At 37.9% G+C, this 14,095-nt stretch overlaps 1 protein-coding gene across 2 annotated transcripts in view; it reads right to left on the reverse strand.

Annotated features, from left to right (window-relative positions):
* Positions 1-6,796: 6,796 nt before the first annotated feature.
* The window catches only part of LOC145537067 (plastin-3-like), a 37,782-nt gene continuing 30,483 nt past the window's right edge, over positions 6,797-14,095 (reverse strand). For both annotated transcript variants that reach the window (XM_081567580.1, XM_081567581.1), the window contains 7 exons: positions 13,620-13,815; positions 11,968-12,046; positions 11,126-11,240; positions 10,805-10,938; positions 9,839-9,962; positions 9,492-9,616; positions 6,797-8,028 (listed from right to left, as the gene is read on the reverse strand). In XM_081567580.1, the coding sequence (XP_081423706.1) occupies positions 7,896-8,028; positions 9,492-9,616; positions 9,839-9,962; positions 10,805-10,938; positions 11,126-11,240; positions 11,968-12,046; positions 13,620-13,815 (906 nt within the window). In that variant the 3' untranslated portion in view covers positions 6,797-7,895. The remainder of the gene's footprint in view (positions 8,029-9,491; positions 9,617-9,838; positions 9,963-10,804; positions 10,939-11,125; positions 11,241-11,967; positions 12,047-13,619; positions 13,816-14,095) is intronic.

The raw sequence follows: 14,095 nt of genomic DNA on the forward strand, positions 1-14,095 counted from the left end.
CGGATGTTGGCGCGTGAATTTCTTCATGCTCACGAGAGAACAGACTGAGCCGTGAATGCCAGGCCAGCTTCCATAGGCCAGGGGCTATTTTCCGCTTTCTCATCGGTGACAGACTCTGAGAGGACTGTCTTATCTATATTTTAAGTCTTGGCTGTCAAGCCTTACAAGGGGCCCCTTCCATGAAATTCAGCCAGTTGTAGCAGTTTTGAAATTAAGATTTTGAAACCCAGGAGTAAATATGGGTCAAATCTGTATCTCAAGAAGAAGCCTGCTGCTGCTGCTGCTAAGTCGCTTCAGTCGTGTCTGACTCTGTGTGACCCCATAGACGGCAGCCCACCAGGCTCCGCCGTCCCTGGGATTCTCCAGGCAAGAATACTGGAGTTGGTTGCCATTTCCTTCTCCAGTGCATGAAAGAGAAAAGTGAAAGTGAAGTCGCTCAGTTGTGTCCAACTCTTTGCGACCCCATGGACTGTGGCCTACCAGGCTCCTCCATCCATGGGATTTTCCAGGCAAGAGTACTGGAGTGGGGTGCCATTGCCTTCTCCGGAAGAAGCCTGCAGGATTTCGAAAAACCTTTCTGGGACCCTTTATCGCCAATCAAATTTGCAAGAAATAAATCAGCAGCTAAAGCATCACTTTGCATTGGGGATTTTGCCAAGTACCATGACCCCAAGCCACACACATTGTCTACCCCTGTCCAAATTTTCCCTTTTTGACTTTGTACTCTGGATACAAACTTCCACAGTCACACTTTAACCTAGTGGTAAGTGTTCATATCCCAGATCTGAAACTGTTGAGCTCAAGGAAAAGAATGGGTCTCATTCATTTTATTCAGGCCTTAGACAAAAGCCTGAAATTAAGCAGTTGCTCAGTATTGTTTAACTGACCATTAATGAAAAATATTTTAACATAAGACTCAAAGTAAAATGTAACTTGGAGAACTTCTCTAGGCACAGGAAGTATATTGAATAAAAGGTGACAAAGAGGAAGACTGAAGTCCTAAATTCTTCCCTGAGGGACATTTCACAAAGTGGACAAAATCTGATAAATACCTCATGAGTTGCTGCAAGTTCCTTTACCTGGGGTTTAATGGTTTTACTTAAAAACCTTTCACCAATACTATTTGCTTTCCAGTAAGTGGTCGTCATCTCCATCTTGCTGATCCTTGAAATAAACCTTCCCATGCAGTGCTTCTGGGAAAGTATATGAAGGACAGAGAACCACTTCCCATTAAATTAGCAATGATTTGTTTTTAACTTTAGGAACACTTAACATGAGATCTACCGTCTTAACAGATTTTTGCTGATGACATGATTGTCTGTGTAGAAAGTCCCAAAAAACTTACCCAAAAACTCCAAATAAAATGAAATACTTAGGCATAAACTTTAAAAAATGTACTGAATCTGTATACTAAAAAATTTTAAATGCTGATTAAATAAACAAAGAAGACCTAACTAAATGGAGAGATATGCTATACTAAATGTCCATTGACAGAGAAATGGATAAAGAAGATGCGGTATACATATATAATAGACTACTACTCAGCCATAAAAAACAATGGATTAATGCCATTTGCAGCAACATGGATGGACCTAGAGATTATCACACAAGCCAGACAGAGAAAAACAAATATCATATGATATCACTCATATGTGGAATCTAATTTAAAAAAAAGATACAAATGAACTTGTTTACAAAATACAAACAGACTTACAGATGTTGAGAACAAACTTATGGTTACCAAAACAGAACCCTGGCAGGGATGGATAAATCAGAATCTTGGGATGAACACATACACACTACTACACATAAGATAGATAACCAAGAAGGACATACTTGATAGCACAGGGAATACTATTCTTCAATATTCTGTGATAACCTGTGTGAGCAAAGAATATAAAAAGAAGGAATATATGTATAACTGAATCACTTTGCTGGACACCTGAAACTAATACAACATTGAAAATTAACTATCCGCCAAGAAAAATTTTTTAAAGATATTTTTGGAATCATCTGGAAATTTTGAATTTAGACTTTGTATTAGACATATCTATGTTATACTTTGGAGATATCATGACAATGTTGTTGTAGCATGTGGGTTCAGTTCAGTTCAGTCGCTCAGTCGCGCCCAACTCTTTGCGACCCCGTGAACCGCAGCACACCAGGCCTCCCTGTCCATCACCAACTCCCTGGGTACACCCAAACCCATGTCCATTGAGTCGGTGATGCCATCCAACCATCTCATCTTCTGTCGTCCCCTTCTCCTCCTGCCCTCAATCTTTCCCAGCATCAGGGTCTTCTCCAATGAGTCAGCTCTTCGCATCAGGTGGCCAAAGCACTGGAGCTTCAGCTTCAACGTCAGTCCTTTTTCAATCAACACCCAGGGCCGATTTCCCTTTGGATGGACTGGTTAGATCTCCTTGCGGTCCAAAGGACTCTCAAGAGTCTTCTCCAACACCATAAGTTCAAAAGCATCAATTCTTTGGCACTTAGCTTTCTTTATAGTCCAACTCTCACATCCATACATGACTATTGGAAAAACCATAGCCTCGACTAGACGGACCTTTGTTGACAAAGTGATGTCTCTGCTTTTTAATATGCTGTCTAGGTTGGTCATAACTTTCCTTCCAAGGAGTAAGTGTCTTTTAATTTCACGGCTGCAATCACCATCTGCAGTGATTTTGGAGCCCAGAAAAATAAAGTCAGCCAATGTTTCCCCATCTATTTGCCATGAAGTGATGGGACCAGATGCCATGATCTTAGTTTTCTGAATGTTGAGCTTTAAGCCAACTTTTTCACTCTCCTCTTTCACTTTTATTAAAAGGCTCTTTAGTTCTTAACTTTCTGCCATAAGGGTGTTGTCATCTGCATATCTGAGGTTATTGATATTTCTCCCGGCAGTCTTGATTCCAGCTTGTGGAGAATGTCCTTATTCTCAGATTTATGATGAAATATTTAAGAGTAAAATGTCACAATATCTACAATTTACTTTCAAATGGTTCAGCAGAGGAACACACAGATACAAAACAACTATGTCAAAATGCTAACAACTGAGGAATGTAGGTAAAGAATATATACATGTTCACTATAACACTCTTAACTTCATTGTAGGTTAAAAAAATTTGTGTTATTTGCCTGAGTATGGTAATAGTGTATTTTAATCTTAGCCTTCTGATATTATAGAAATATGTAATATAAAAAGTAAAAACCCCTTGTTAATCACACTCCATCCCTCCAAGTATAACTACACAAATATATTTATGGAATTTCTAACACTTTTATCTATATGAAAGTGAAGTCGCTCAGTCGTGTCCGACTCTTTGCGACCCCATGGACTGTAGCCTACCACGTTCCACTGTCCATGGGATTTTTCAGGCAAGAATACTGGAGTGGGTTGCCATTTCCTTCTCCAGGAGATCTTCCCGACCCAGGGACTGAACCCAGGTCTCCAACATTGTAGGCAGACACTTTACCGTCTGAGCCACCAGGGAAGTCCCTTTATCTATATATATACTATCATTTATTTTTCTAAAGTGGGATTAACACAGGACATCTTTCCTCGTCATTACAGAGTCACAGCCATCTTTTTTCTAAACTTTTTATTGGAGAATAGTTGACTTACAATATTGTGTTAGTTTCTGCTATGCAGCAAAGTGTATGTTATACATATATCCACTTTTTTAGATTCTTTGCCCATACAAGTCAGTGCAGAGTATTGAGTAGAGCTCCCTGTGCTATACAGTAGGTTGTCATTAGTTATCTATTTTATATATATAGCAGTGTGTAAATGTCAATTTTATATATAGTAGTGTGTATATGCCAATCCCAATCTCCCAATTTATCCCCTCCTTTCCTTGTAGTAACCAAAAATTGTTTTCTACATTCGTGACTCTACTTCTGGTTTGTAAATATTTGTACCTCGCCTTTTTTTTTAGATTCCACATAAAGAACAGACTTTTGTTCTAAGTGGGAGAAGGTGAGGGTGGGATGATTTGAGAGAATAGCATTGAAACATGTATATTACCATATGTAAAATAGATGACCAGTGCAAGTTCTATGCAGGAAGCAGGGCACTCAAAGCCGGTGCTCTGAGTCACAGCCATCTTTTTAACAACTACATAACTATTGCATTGTGTAGATGGACCATATTTATCTCACCAACCCTTTATTATATTACAAGATGTATCATGGCACACTGCTGTACTTGCTGGCTGCACAGAGTTGAAGGATATGCTAGTTTTTGGTTTCTCTGTAATTACCAACTTGCCTTCAACAAGCTATAAACTGATCACTCTTCCATCTGTGGTGTCAGAGAATGCCTGTATGCTCATACCTTCATTAGCATCAAATAATTTATCAATTACTGTTTAAAAAAATCAATGGCAGGCAGTTCATAAAAAAGGCAGTTCTATTAAATGCCTATTACTCAGTGAAAGAAAACAATCTGAAAAGGCTATACTGTATGATTCTGACATTCTGGAAAAGGCAAAACTATGGAGATCGTAAAAAGATCAGTGGTTTCCAGGGGTTAGGGAATAGGGAGGGATGGCAAGGCAGAGAACAGAAGATTCTAGGGCAGTGAAAATCCTATATATTATACTATAAAGGTAGATTCATGTCATTACACGTTTGTCAAAATCCACAGAATATCCAAGGTAAACTATGGACTTTAGGTGATTATGGATGTGTCCATGTAGGTTCATCAACTATAACAAATGTACCACTCTGGTGGGGGATGTTGTTAGTGAGGGAGGCTCATGCATGTGTGTGGGCTGGAGGTATGTGGAAAATCTTTGTACATTTTACTCAATTTTGCTGTGAACCTAAAATTGCTCTAAAAATAAAGTCTACTAAAAAAGGCAGCTCTTTGTTGGTTGAAACTACATAACCCTCGTTACTTTTTGAGAATCAGCATTCCCTTTTAATGTTCTTTGTTTGATTATAGGCTTTGAATTGGATATTGATCTCCTTTGCCCATTTTTCTAATGGAACTTTCTCTTTTACAGATTTGTTAGATTTCTTAATATATTAGTGATTTTAGCCCTTTATTTGGAGGAAAGAAGAATGGTGTGTTCAGGCCAACTGTCTCATGTGAACACTTAAGTAACCAAAGGTGCATTCCTACAGATGGTGGGCTCTGTACAGTGAACCACCCAAGAAACTAGCTCCTGTTTTGAATAAAGGGCAAGATGGAATAAGTCTTTTTTATTAATATCTTGCTTCAAAGCCACTTCAAGGCATTACTTACAGAGAACTTTTGTACCTGGAAGGAAACATATGTAGATAAGCATGGGAAATACAAAGTAGAAGACAGGTCATAAGGGATAACTGTCCTGTCTTATCAGTTACCCTGGTATATATTTGCAGAGACTGGTCTTTTATCCTTATATTAAGAAAATCCATCATACGGGTACTATAGACTAAATGTTTCAGGCTCCTCCAAAATTTGCATGTTGAAACACAATCTCCCAGTGTGACGGTATTAGGAGGTGGGACATTAAGTTATAAAGGTGAAGTCATGAGTGGGGTTAGTGCCCTTATTAAAGAGACTCCAGAGCTCCTTGTCCCTATCACAATGTGAGGTTACAGCTAAAAGACAGCCATCTGTGAACTAGGAGGTGTGCTCTCACCACACAGCAAACCTTCCAGTGCCTTGATCTGGGACTTCCAGACTGCCTAACTGTGAGAAATAAATTTGGTATTTATAAATCACGCAGTCTATGATACTTTGTTACAGCAGCCTGAATGGACTAAGACAATGGGACCAAACATTTTTTCTCAGTCATCTATATTGTGACTTTGCTTACTCATTTATTGCAAAAGTAGAATTGTCACATTTATCTTTCTTTTATAGCTCTGGGGTTTATATCATATTAAGAAAGGTCTTTCTTATTCTTAGGCTGTAAATAAAAACTATTTTATAGTATCACCATGTAGTTCCTTAAAGGATTGCATTTCATATTACTGATTCACACAAAACGTTAAAACGGTACCATAAACAACATTTTGTCAACTAGAGATGATTTTGCCCCCACCTTGGAACATTTGACTGGTTCTGGAGACATATTTGGTCTACACACTGGGGGTATGCTACTGACATCTAGTGGATAGAGGCCAGGGACACAGCTAAATGCTCTGCAATAATGCACAGGACAGCTCCCTCCCACCTCCAACAAAGAATTATCCAGCCCAAAATGTCAATAGTGATGAGGCTAAGAAAACCTGTCATAAGCCACCTCTCCTCCCTGGTTGTTTGGATCCCCATTGTTTTGACCTTCTGTATACCATAGAACAGGCGTCCCTGGTGGCTCAGCAGTAAAGAATCGCCTGCAATGCAGGAGTTGCAGGAGATGCAGGTTCTAGCCCTGTGTTGGAAAGATCCCCTGGAGAAGGGAATGACAACCCACTCCAGTATTCTTGCCTGGAGAATCCCATGGACAGAGGAGCCTGGCGGGATACAGTCCATAGGGTCACAAAGAGTCCAACAAGACTGAAGTGACTTAGCACGCATGCAAACACATATCGTGTCATTACTGAACACTGAAAAGATTGAATGACATGAAAAGAAAGAAAAAGGGAGAAAATGGACTAAGAAATTTTGGTAAGTTGGAGAAAACCATCTTACCTCATTGAGGATTATAACCTTAATCTGTCCATCTGTGTAATTCAGCTCCAAAAGCATAAATTTAACAAACATCATATTATAAAGTACACCAGAAAATGAGTTAGAATATTGGAGAAAAAAAACTGGCAAACATTATAGGCATACTAAGAAGGGACAGAGGCACGAAGAGACTAATTATGTAAATGCCTTTATTTGAACTAATAATCGCTACCAGATTACATTAGAGTTAGAGTAACATTATGATCTTAAAAACTATAGCAAACAGCTTGACAAAGCAAGAGTACATTAGAGTACATTAAGTCCTACATATATGTTTATTTTTTAGTGACCACATCTCCTTATCTTAGGTGTAAAATTAGAAAATTTAATATACACTTAGCATACTTGGCCTACCATATCCTTCCTAAATTCTGAGCCCACTCTCTCCTCAAAAGTGTCATATTCAACAGCATTTTAAATCTAAAGAGAGAGTTTGATGGTACATGTTTTAAAACAAATAAGCATATATTGAACCAATGTTTCAGGACAAAATATGTCAAGTGTTTACAGCTTTAGTGTGGGAGGGAAGATGGAAATTCAAGGTACATTTCCCTCTATGTTTTTTACTTACTTGAAGACCCCTTAAAAAAGTAGCAAAATCAGCAGTCTTATTTAACGTAATCAAAATATTCTTAAATGTACAAAAAAGGATCATGTAGACAGAATACTGTAAAAAGATACTGATTTTAAGAATAAAAGAATATGAAAAGCTTCTATTACATTCTGCACAGCCAGTTACTTCTGTCAATTTTCAGTACTAGAAAGATAAGCAAAGGATACTCATATACAAATACCCTCTGACCACAGTTCTTGAATAAGAACTAGCATACTGGATGGAAAGCAAATTATTGCCTAATATCAATAATATTCATATTCAATCATCTAAGCAAGTCCCACGAGGTGGACATTCTAAGAGGAAAACAGATACATAGAAATACGTACAGCAATGGAAAATGTCAAGGGCAGCGATCTATGAGGAGCGAGTAAATGATTTGACTACGGGCACATTTCAGGTGGGCCTGACAAATCCACCTTGACTATGGGAAAGAGGAGTTGTTGCTACTAAAACTCTTTCACCTGAGGGCTCCCATGATGAGCTTAGTCTTGTGAAAACTAAAAAGTCCTTTCAATAACCAATAGTTTCTTAAGCCATGAGCACTTCGGCCAGAAATTGCTGTACTGCTAATCATGCACCTGGGAGCAAGGTTGTTTTTTATTCAAATTGGTTATTTTACACTCTCTTCATACCCCTGCCCATCAAGCATGCAAACACAGTCATGACCATCTTGGGCTTTACTTCCACAAGGTCTTCTGGGAGAGCGTACACCCTGGTTCCAAGTCTTCTAGCCATCGACACTGCGTACCTATTTTTTGGAGGAAACAAAAATTGAAGTGCAATTCTGGTCAGTCATGGGCACTGACATGAGGCATCTATTTCCTCTTATATACTCAACTGTCTAGGATGCAAAACTTCTACAGTGAGAGTTCAGATCAGAATGACTTTATTTTTCATTGTCTTCTCTTTTATTTTTTGAGGTCACTCATAAGTGATACCAGATTTTTAAGCTCTACTATTTGGGGCTGATGATATTTATTCACTCCTTTTCTACAATGTAAAATGAGAACAATTTAGGAGCACTGATACGAAAAAACACTTTTCTAGAATATGTGTGTGTGTGTGTATATACATATATGTATATATACCCAGATGTTGAAAATATGTATATATAATTACTCAGATATTGATATTCTCATTGAGCATGTAATAAGATAACAGTGGCTATCACGAGATCTTAGAGACACAGAATGGAAAACTGTGCCAGATGCAAAATACAATTTCATAGATGCAGTGAATACTTCGAAATATCCAAGGGAGGAGAGACAGTCTGTATGGTACATGCCAGTGTGGCTGAAGCAAGGAATGAAAAGGGTAGAAAAAGGAAAGGAGTTAAGAACTGACATGTCCAGCCGAGGAAATTTGCAGGAGCACCCCTCAATTAATACACAAGGCATTTCTAGGTGTTCTATAACAGGAATCTTTAAATATGATCAAGTTTCTGGAAAAAGAACTTTGAGGAGTTCTCTATAAATCTTTATCATATTATGCTGCAAATATTTTTTTCAAGGAGGGAAGAAATGATGTGATGCAGTATGTGATGCCAAAATGAAGTTTTACAGTAATGCTTCTTAGCTATCTTGTGAAGCCCTGTTGGGAGCTGATTTTCAGTGTATACTAGGAGAGCTTTCATGGGTTGCCCATGAAACCAGATCACAGTCTAGATCTTTGGAGAAGAAGGGAAGAGGCAGGTGGGAAGGACCTTCTGCATGTTGTCAAAATGCAGGGAACTTTCAAGGCACGGTTTCAGCTGAGGGTTTAGCATCCTGCCCACTTAAGGGACCAAGATAAACTCAGTGTATGTAGTAAGGTGGGCTATGCACAGTAAGTTTTAAAAACGTTTGAAAAGAGTGCAACAAAAGAAAACCCTATCAAAGGCATGGTTATCCTTAGCCCATTTTTCTTCTGTTCTAAGTTTGCAGCTAAGTTGCTTTAACACATACATTATTTCTATAACCTACAAACCAATGGCTGACTGAGCACCTACCTATTAGGTCAGGTGCAGCAATGTTAGGCTCTTAACGTATTTTACTCATTTCAAAATCTCCAAGGTAAGTATTATTGCTCCCATTTTATGGATGAGGAATCTGAGGCTAGAAGATGCTTCCCCCAGCTGACACCATTCTTGAGTGGCAGAACCTGAATGATAATGCAGATCTGCCTGCCTACAATGTCTATGCCCTTATGAGGATATTAGGCAGCATCCCTTACTTGGCATTATTGTGCTTGTCATCTTCTGTCAGAGTGCCACTCTTAACAAGGTCATAGTTTATACAGCCTGGCTGGATGGCGTCAATTAAATCCACAACTGCCAAACTAGAGCTGATCGTCTTATCCTAGAGTAAAAGGACAATACATTTGAGAATTTCCATGTGTACAAATTAATGCATGATCACTTATATAACGCTGTCAAAAACAAAGTCTAGTGAATTAGAAAAGAATCATGTCGTTAGCCCCACAATGATCTCACTCACAAAGAATCCAAAGGCTAGCTTTCCAAACTATAGATACTTTTTATAGCAAACATAACGTTTAATAGTCAAACATGGAATTCTTACCTTAAAACTCTGAATGGAGGTTGATTTTCCAGCTTCATTCAATGTTCTGTTCACCCAGCTTACAATGATGTCGTCATTAGCTTTCTGACCATCACCGAGATCTTCCAGGACATTGAGGGTATATCTAAATGAAGCAGCAGAAGAAATAGGTAACTAATGAGAAGCTACTGCATAGGATAGGGAACTCGACTCAATGCTCTGTGCTGAAAAAGACGGGATATATTTAAACATATAGCTGATTCACTTTGCTGTATAGCAGAAACTAACACAACATTGTAAAGCAACTAAACACCAATAGAAATTAATTTTAAAAAAGCAGCAGAACAGTTTCTGTCCTAGTTTATTAGAAAAAAAATACAATTATTAGAATGCTTTATCTTTCATTTCTTTTCCTTAGGTTTGAGAGATTAAAGGAAAGATTTCACGAGAAGACATTCACACTATATGAAAAAAAAAATTTCAGGCAGTAGTGGCTTGCCATTGAGCTGCCTTTTGCACTGCTGGTGGGAAGATTTTCAGCGCTCTACTGAGTAAGTCCACCAGTCTACTTACTGCAGGCTCACTGTGTACTAGGCCAACCCCTGGTAACGACTTAAAGTAAGCTGTGCTTTGGCTGGTACCCAGTTATAATGAATTGCTTTTTAGCATTACAGTTAAGAGATCTTCTTTCTCAAATGTATACATGTTCATAATTTTTGCTGTTTTTATTCACCAACTCTAAATGAGGCTCAGGTCTGTGTCAGGCAGATTATAAAAAAGGGAAATATTCACAATTCTGTTGCCTCACTATCGAGAAGGCATTTCCCATTGACCATCCAACATATACTCATTACTTAAACTCACTTCGGAGTCTAAACATAAAAATTTCAAAGGTGTAGTCATTGATACGTTTCCTTAGAAATAGTAAAGACTAGATCACAGACCTGTATGATAGTGAACTTGAGCAGTTAAAATTGTATACTATACCTTCTCATCAGCTGCCAGACCAAAGCTAAAGTCAGGGTTTGATTTCCATCATTCAGGTCTTGCCCTCCAATGCCAACCAGGGAGAATTTGGCAGGATGCTTCCCTAATTCAACAGCATAGTTGCAGTTTTCTAGCTGCAAACAAACAAAAGCAAATGATTAAAGATTTTCACTTGTTTAATCTTTATATGCAGGTGCGCACAAAGTAAGACACAGTTTCTGTCCTCAAGAAGCTCAGAGTCAAAGAGTTTCCCAAACAAAAGAAACAAATTGAGAATAAAAACAGTCCGTAACAAATATGTGCAGCAACTTAATTAGCTACCTTTTTCATGTTGGCTCCAAGTTTCGGGTATGGAGGTTTATTCACCTTACTCCAGTCAACAGGAACTTTAATTCGTTCATATAGCTGTAAGATTACCAGGGCATCTTGCAGGTCACTGATGATTTAAAAAGAGTTTGATCAGTGTTTTCAGAGAGCAGAGCCTGTTTCCTTAAAAACAAGGACACTACACTGTCAAAAGACTCATGTATTTTATTAATCTGTGCTAAAAATGGAGCTAACACCATCCAATTCACTTAAAAATAGTTATTGAGAGCTTATTGTTTGCAAAGAACTGTTCTAGAAGCTGGGCTCATAGGAGAAAAATTCCAGGCCTTTAGAGTCAGAGAAAGAAAGAGAATAAACAAGTATATGGATAAATGGGTTAGGGGAATGTATTTAATTGCTATGAAAAACAAAAAGAAAGAGGTTAGGAGTTAGGGAGTGGTAGGTGGTGGTTAGGATCTGAATCAGCGGCTTGAATATAGCAAGGGAATAAAGCATTTGATGTGGAAAAGAACATTCCAGGCTGAGAGAACAGTGAACACAAAGACCTCAAGGCATCATGGATGGTCTACTTAATGTGCTCTCTGGTCTCCGTTTCAAAATATAAAGTCTCTGTTCCCTAGGGTGTTAGAAAGATATTTATACATTTTTTCACTTAATGACCATGTAAAGAAATAATCTGGGCTTTTGTGTATTTGGGAAATGATAACGGAAGTCACCACATTTTCCAATAAAGTAATGGCTACAAACTAACATTTAGAAAAGGTTTAGAGCTATAATTATTTATGCAGCATCCATTCATGATGTTCAAAACTTTACAAGAGCATTGGAAGGCTTACGCATAGAGATGGTTTACATGGGGATTAACACCAAGAGAGTTCATCCAGTTACGAAAGGTTCTTTCTTCGCGAGTTTCTCCTATTAAAAATATTCACAGTGTTTATATAATCATTAAACACCTTGCATATGTGCATATAACATCAACCCACAATTAGATGATTATTTTTTTTTCAGATCTAAAGGTTTTCTCCAATATGAATCTCTAAGCAGTCTCTCTAAATACATACTCTCTTGTTTTTTAAATTGGATGACTTTCTTTTAAAAGTAAAAATATAACCTTATTATAACCAGCTAAGAGGTATATGAACTTTTTATACTCTCTTCCCTATCTCATCCTTCTCCAGTATCTCCCCAAATCCCCATACTTCTAAAGTAACTGATATTATTGGTTTAGTTTTTATTAGAAAAATTTACCATGGTCATACAAACCTCTATACTCACATTAATTTACATCTTCTCTCTACCCATTTAAAAATACTGATACTAAGTTACATATATGTACTTTTTTTTACGTGCCTATATTAGAGCAACAAATTATTTGAAACTTCAAAAGCATAAAATTTAAAGATTTTACAGTAATCCTAGTATATATGCAATGAGCTGCTAATTGAGAGTTTGAAGTATTAGTCGCTAAGTTGTGTCCAGCTCTTTGTGATCCCATGGACTGTAGCCTTCCAGAATCCTCTGTCCACGGATTTCTTAGGCAAGAACACTGGAGTGGGCAGCCATTCCCTTCTCCAGGGGATCTTCCCAACCCAGGGATTGATCCCAGGTCTCCTGCACTGCAGGCAGATTCTTTACCATCTGATTTCATAATAATGCTAGTGGATATGCAATGAGCTACTAATTACATTTGTTAATTTTTAAGTACTATACTTCATGCATATATAATCTGGCAAAGGTATACTCTGCCTTTCCCAAATTAAATGAATATTTACATGCATTATTATTATTTTTTGAGTAGGTTAAAGGTGAAAGGAAATGAGAGCAGTTTCAGTTAGTCTGACTATGCAAGAATGAATCAAATACTGCAGATTTACATAGGTCAAATTTTATGCACACGTGCATTTTTTTGGAGGGAGGTTTAAAAATAAGTGACCTAAATACAAAATATTAAAATAAAACATTGGTTTACTAAGTGGCCTTATACTAAGTGATCCTAGGCTAGCTTACTTTAAAAGTTCCCAGACTTCCTTGGTGGTACAGTGGATAAAAGTCCTCCTGCCAAAGCAGGGGACACAGGTTCGATCCCTGGTTCAGGAAGATCCCCTATGCCATGGGGCAACGAAGCCCAACTACTGAACCTACGCTCCTCAACAAGAGAAGCCACCCCAATGAGAAGTCTGAGCACCAAAACAAAGAGTAGCCCCCGGGTGCAGCAACTAGAGAAAGCCGACACGCAGCAACAAAGACCCAGAGCAGCCAAAAATAAGTAAATTAAAATAAAAGTTCCCTTGTATCATCCCTTTCTATCAGTTGCCACTTTTTACTCAGCCCTTGGGACTACTTATAGTAGACAGTTGCTAAAGGAAAGTAGATAAGGAAACTTATTAAATCAAGATTATGAAATCATCGTGGCCTATGTATTTCTACTGTGTAGCCCCAAATATAATTTAAGAAACCTGTATACTAAACCTGTATACTCTATTACCTTCTAATAGAGTCCAATCAATATCTTGGTTCTCTGGCTTAGTGAGTGCTGGGTATTTATTAAACAGGTTAGCCACAAAGGCTAAGTTCAGTTTGGGGTTCCCACTGACAACATCAGCTGGGGTAACAAACTTTCTGCAACCTAATTTGTCTGCTTGTTGAAGCATACTCTCAGCCCTCTTCAAATCATCTGTTTCCTGTTGAAGTAAAATAAGACTTTTTTTTAAAAAAGGCCATACTAAAAATATAGAAACTTTGCCCTACAATGATAAGCTGGGTATACAATTCTATTTTTTCTTAGCCAACACATGGTACTTATATTACTGTTTTGAATGCAAAAAAAAAAAAAAAAAGTTGCCTGTGCTGGATATGCAGTACCTTGAAAATACCCTAGATGGCACCAGATCACGAATCTAAGGACAGGATACATTTCACTCAACTGAAATTACTTCTCTCATGCCAAAATTCATTAAGAAA

Source organism: Giraffa tippelskirchi, chromosome X (assembly GCF_054371585.1).
Source record: "Giraffa tippelskirchi isolate mGirTip1 chromosome X, T2T-mGirTip1v1.2.pri, whole genome shotgun sequence".
In the NCBI taxonomy this organism is placed as follows: domain Eukaryota; kingdom Metazoa; phylum Chordata; class Mammalia; order Artiodactyla; family Giraffidae; genus Giraffa; species Giraffa tippelskirchi.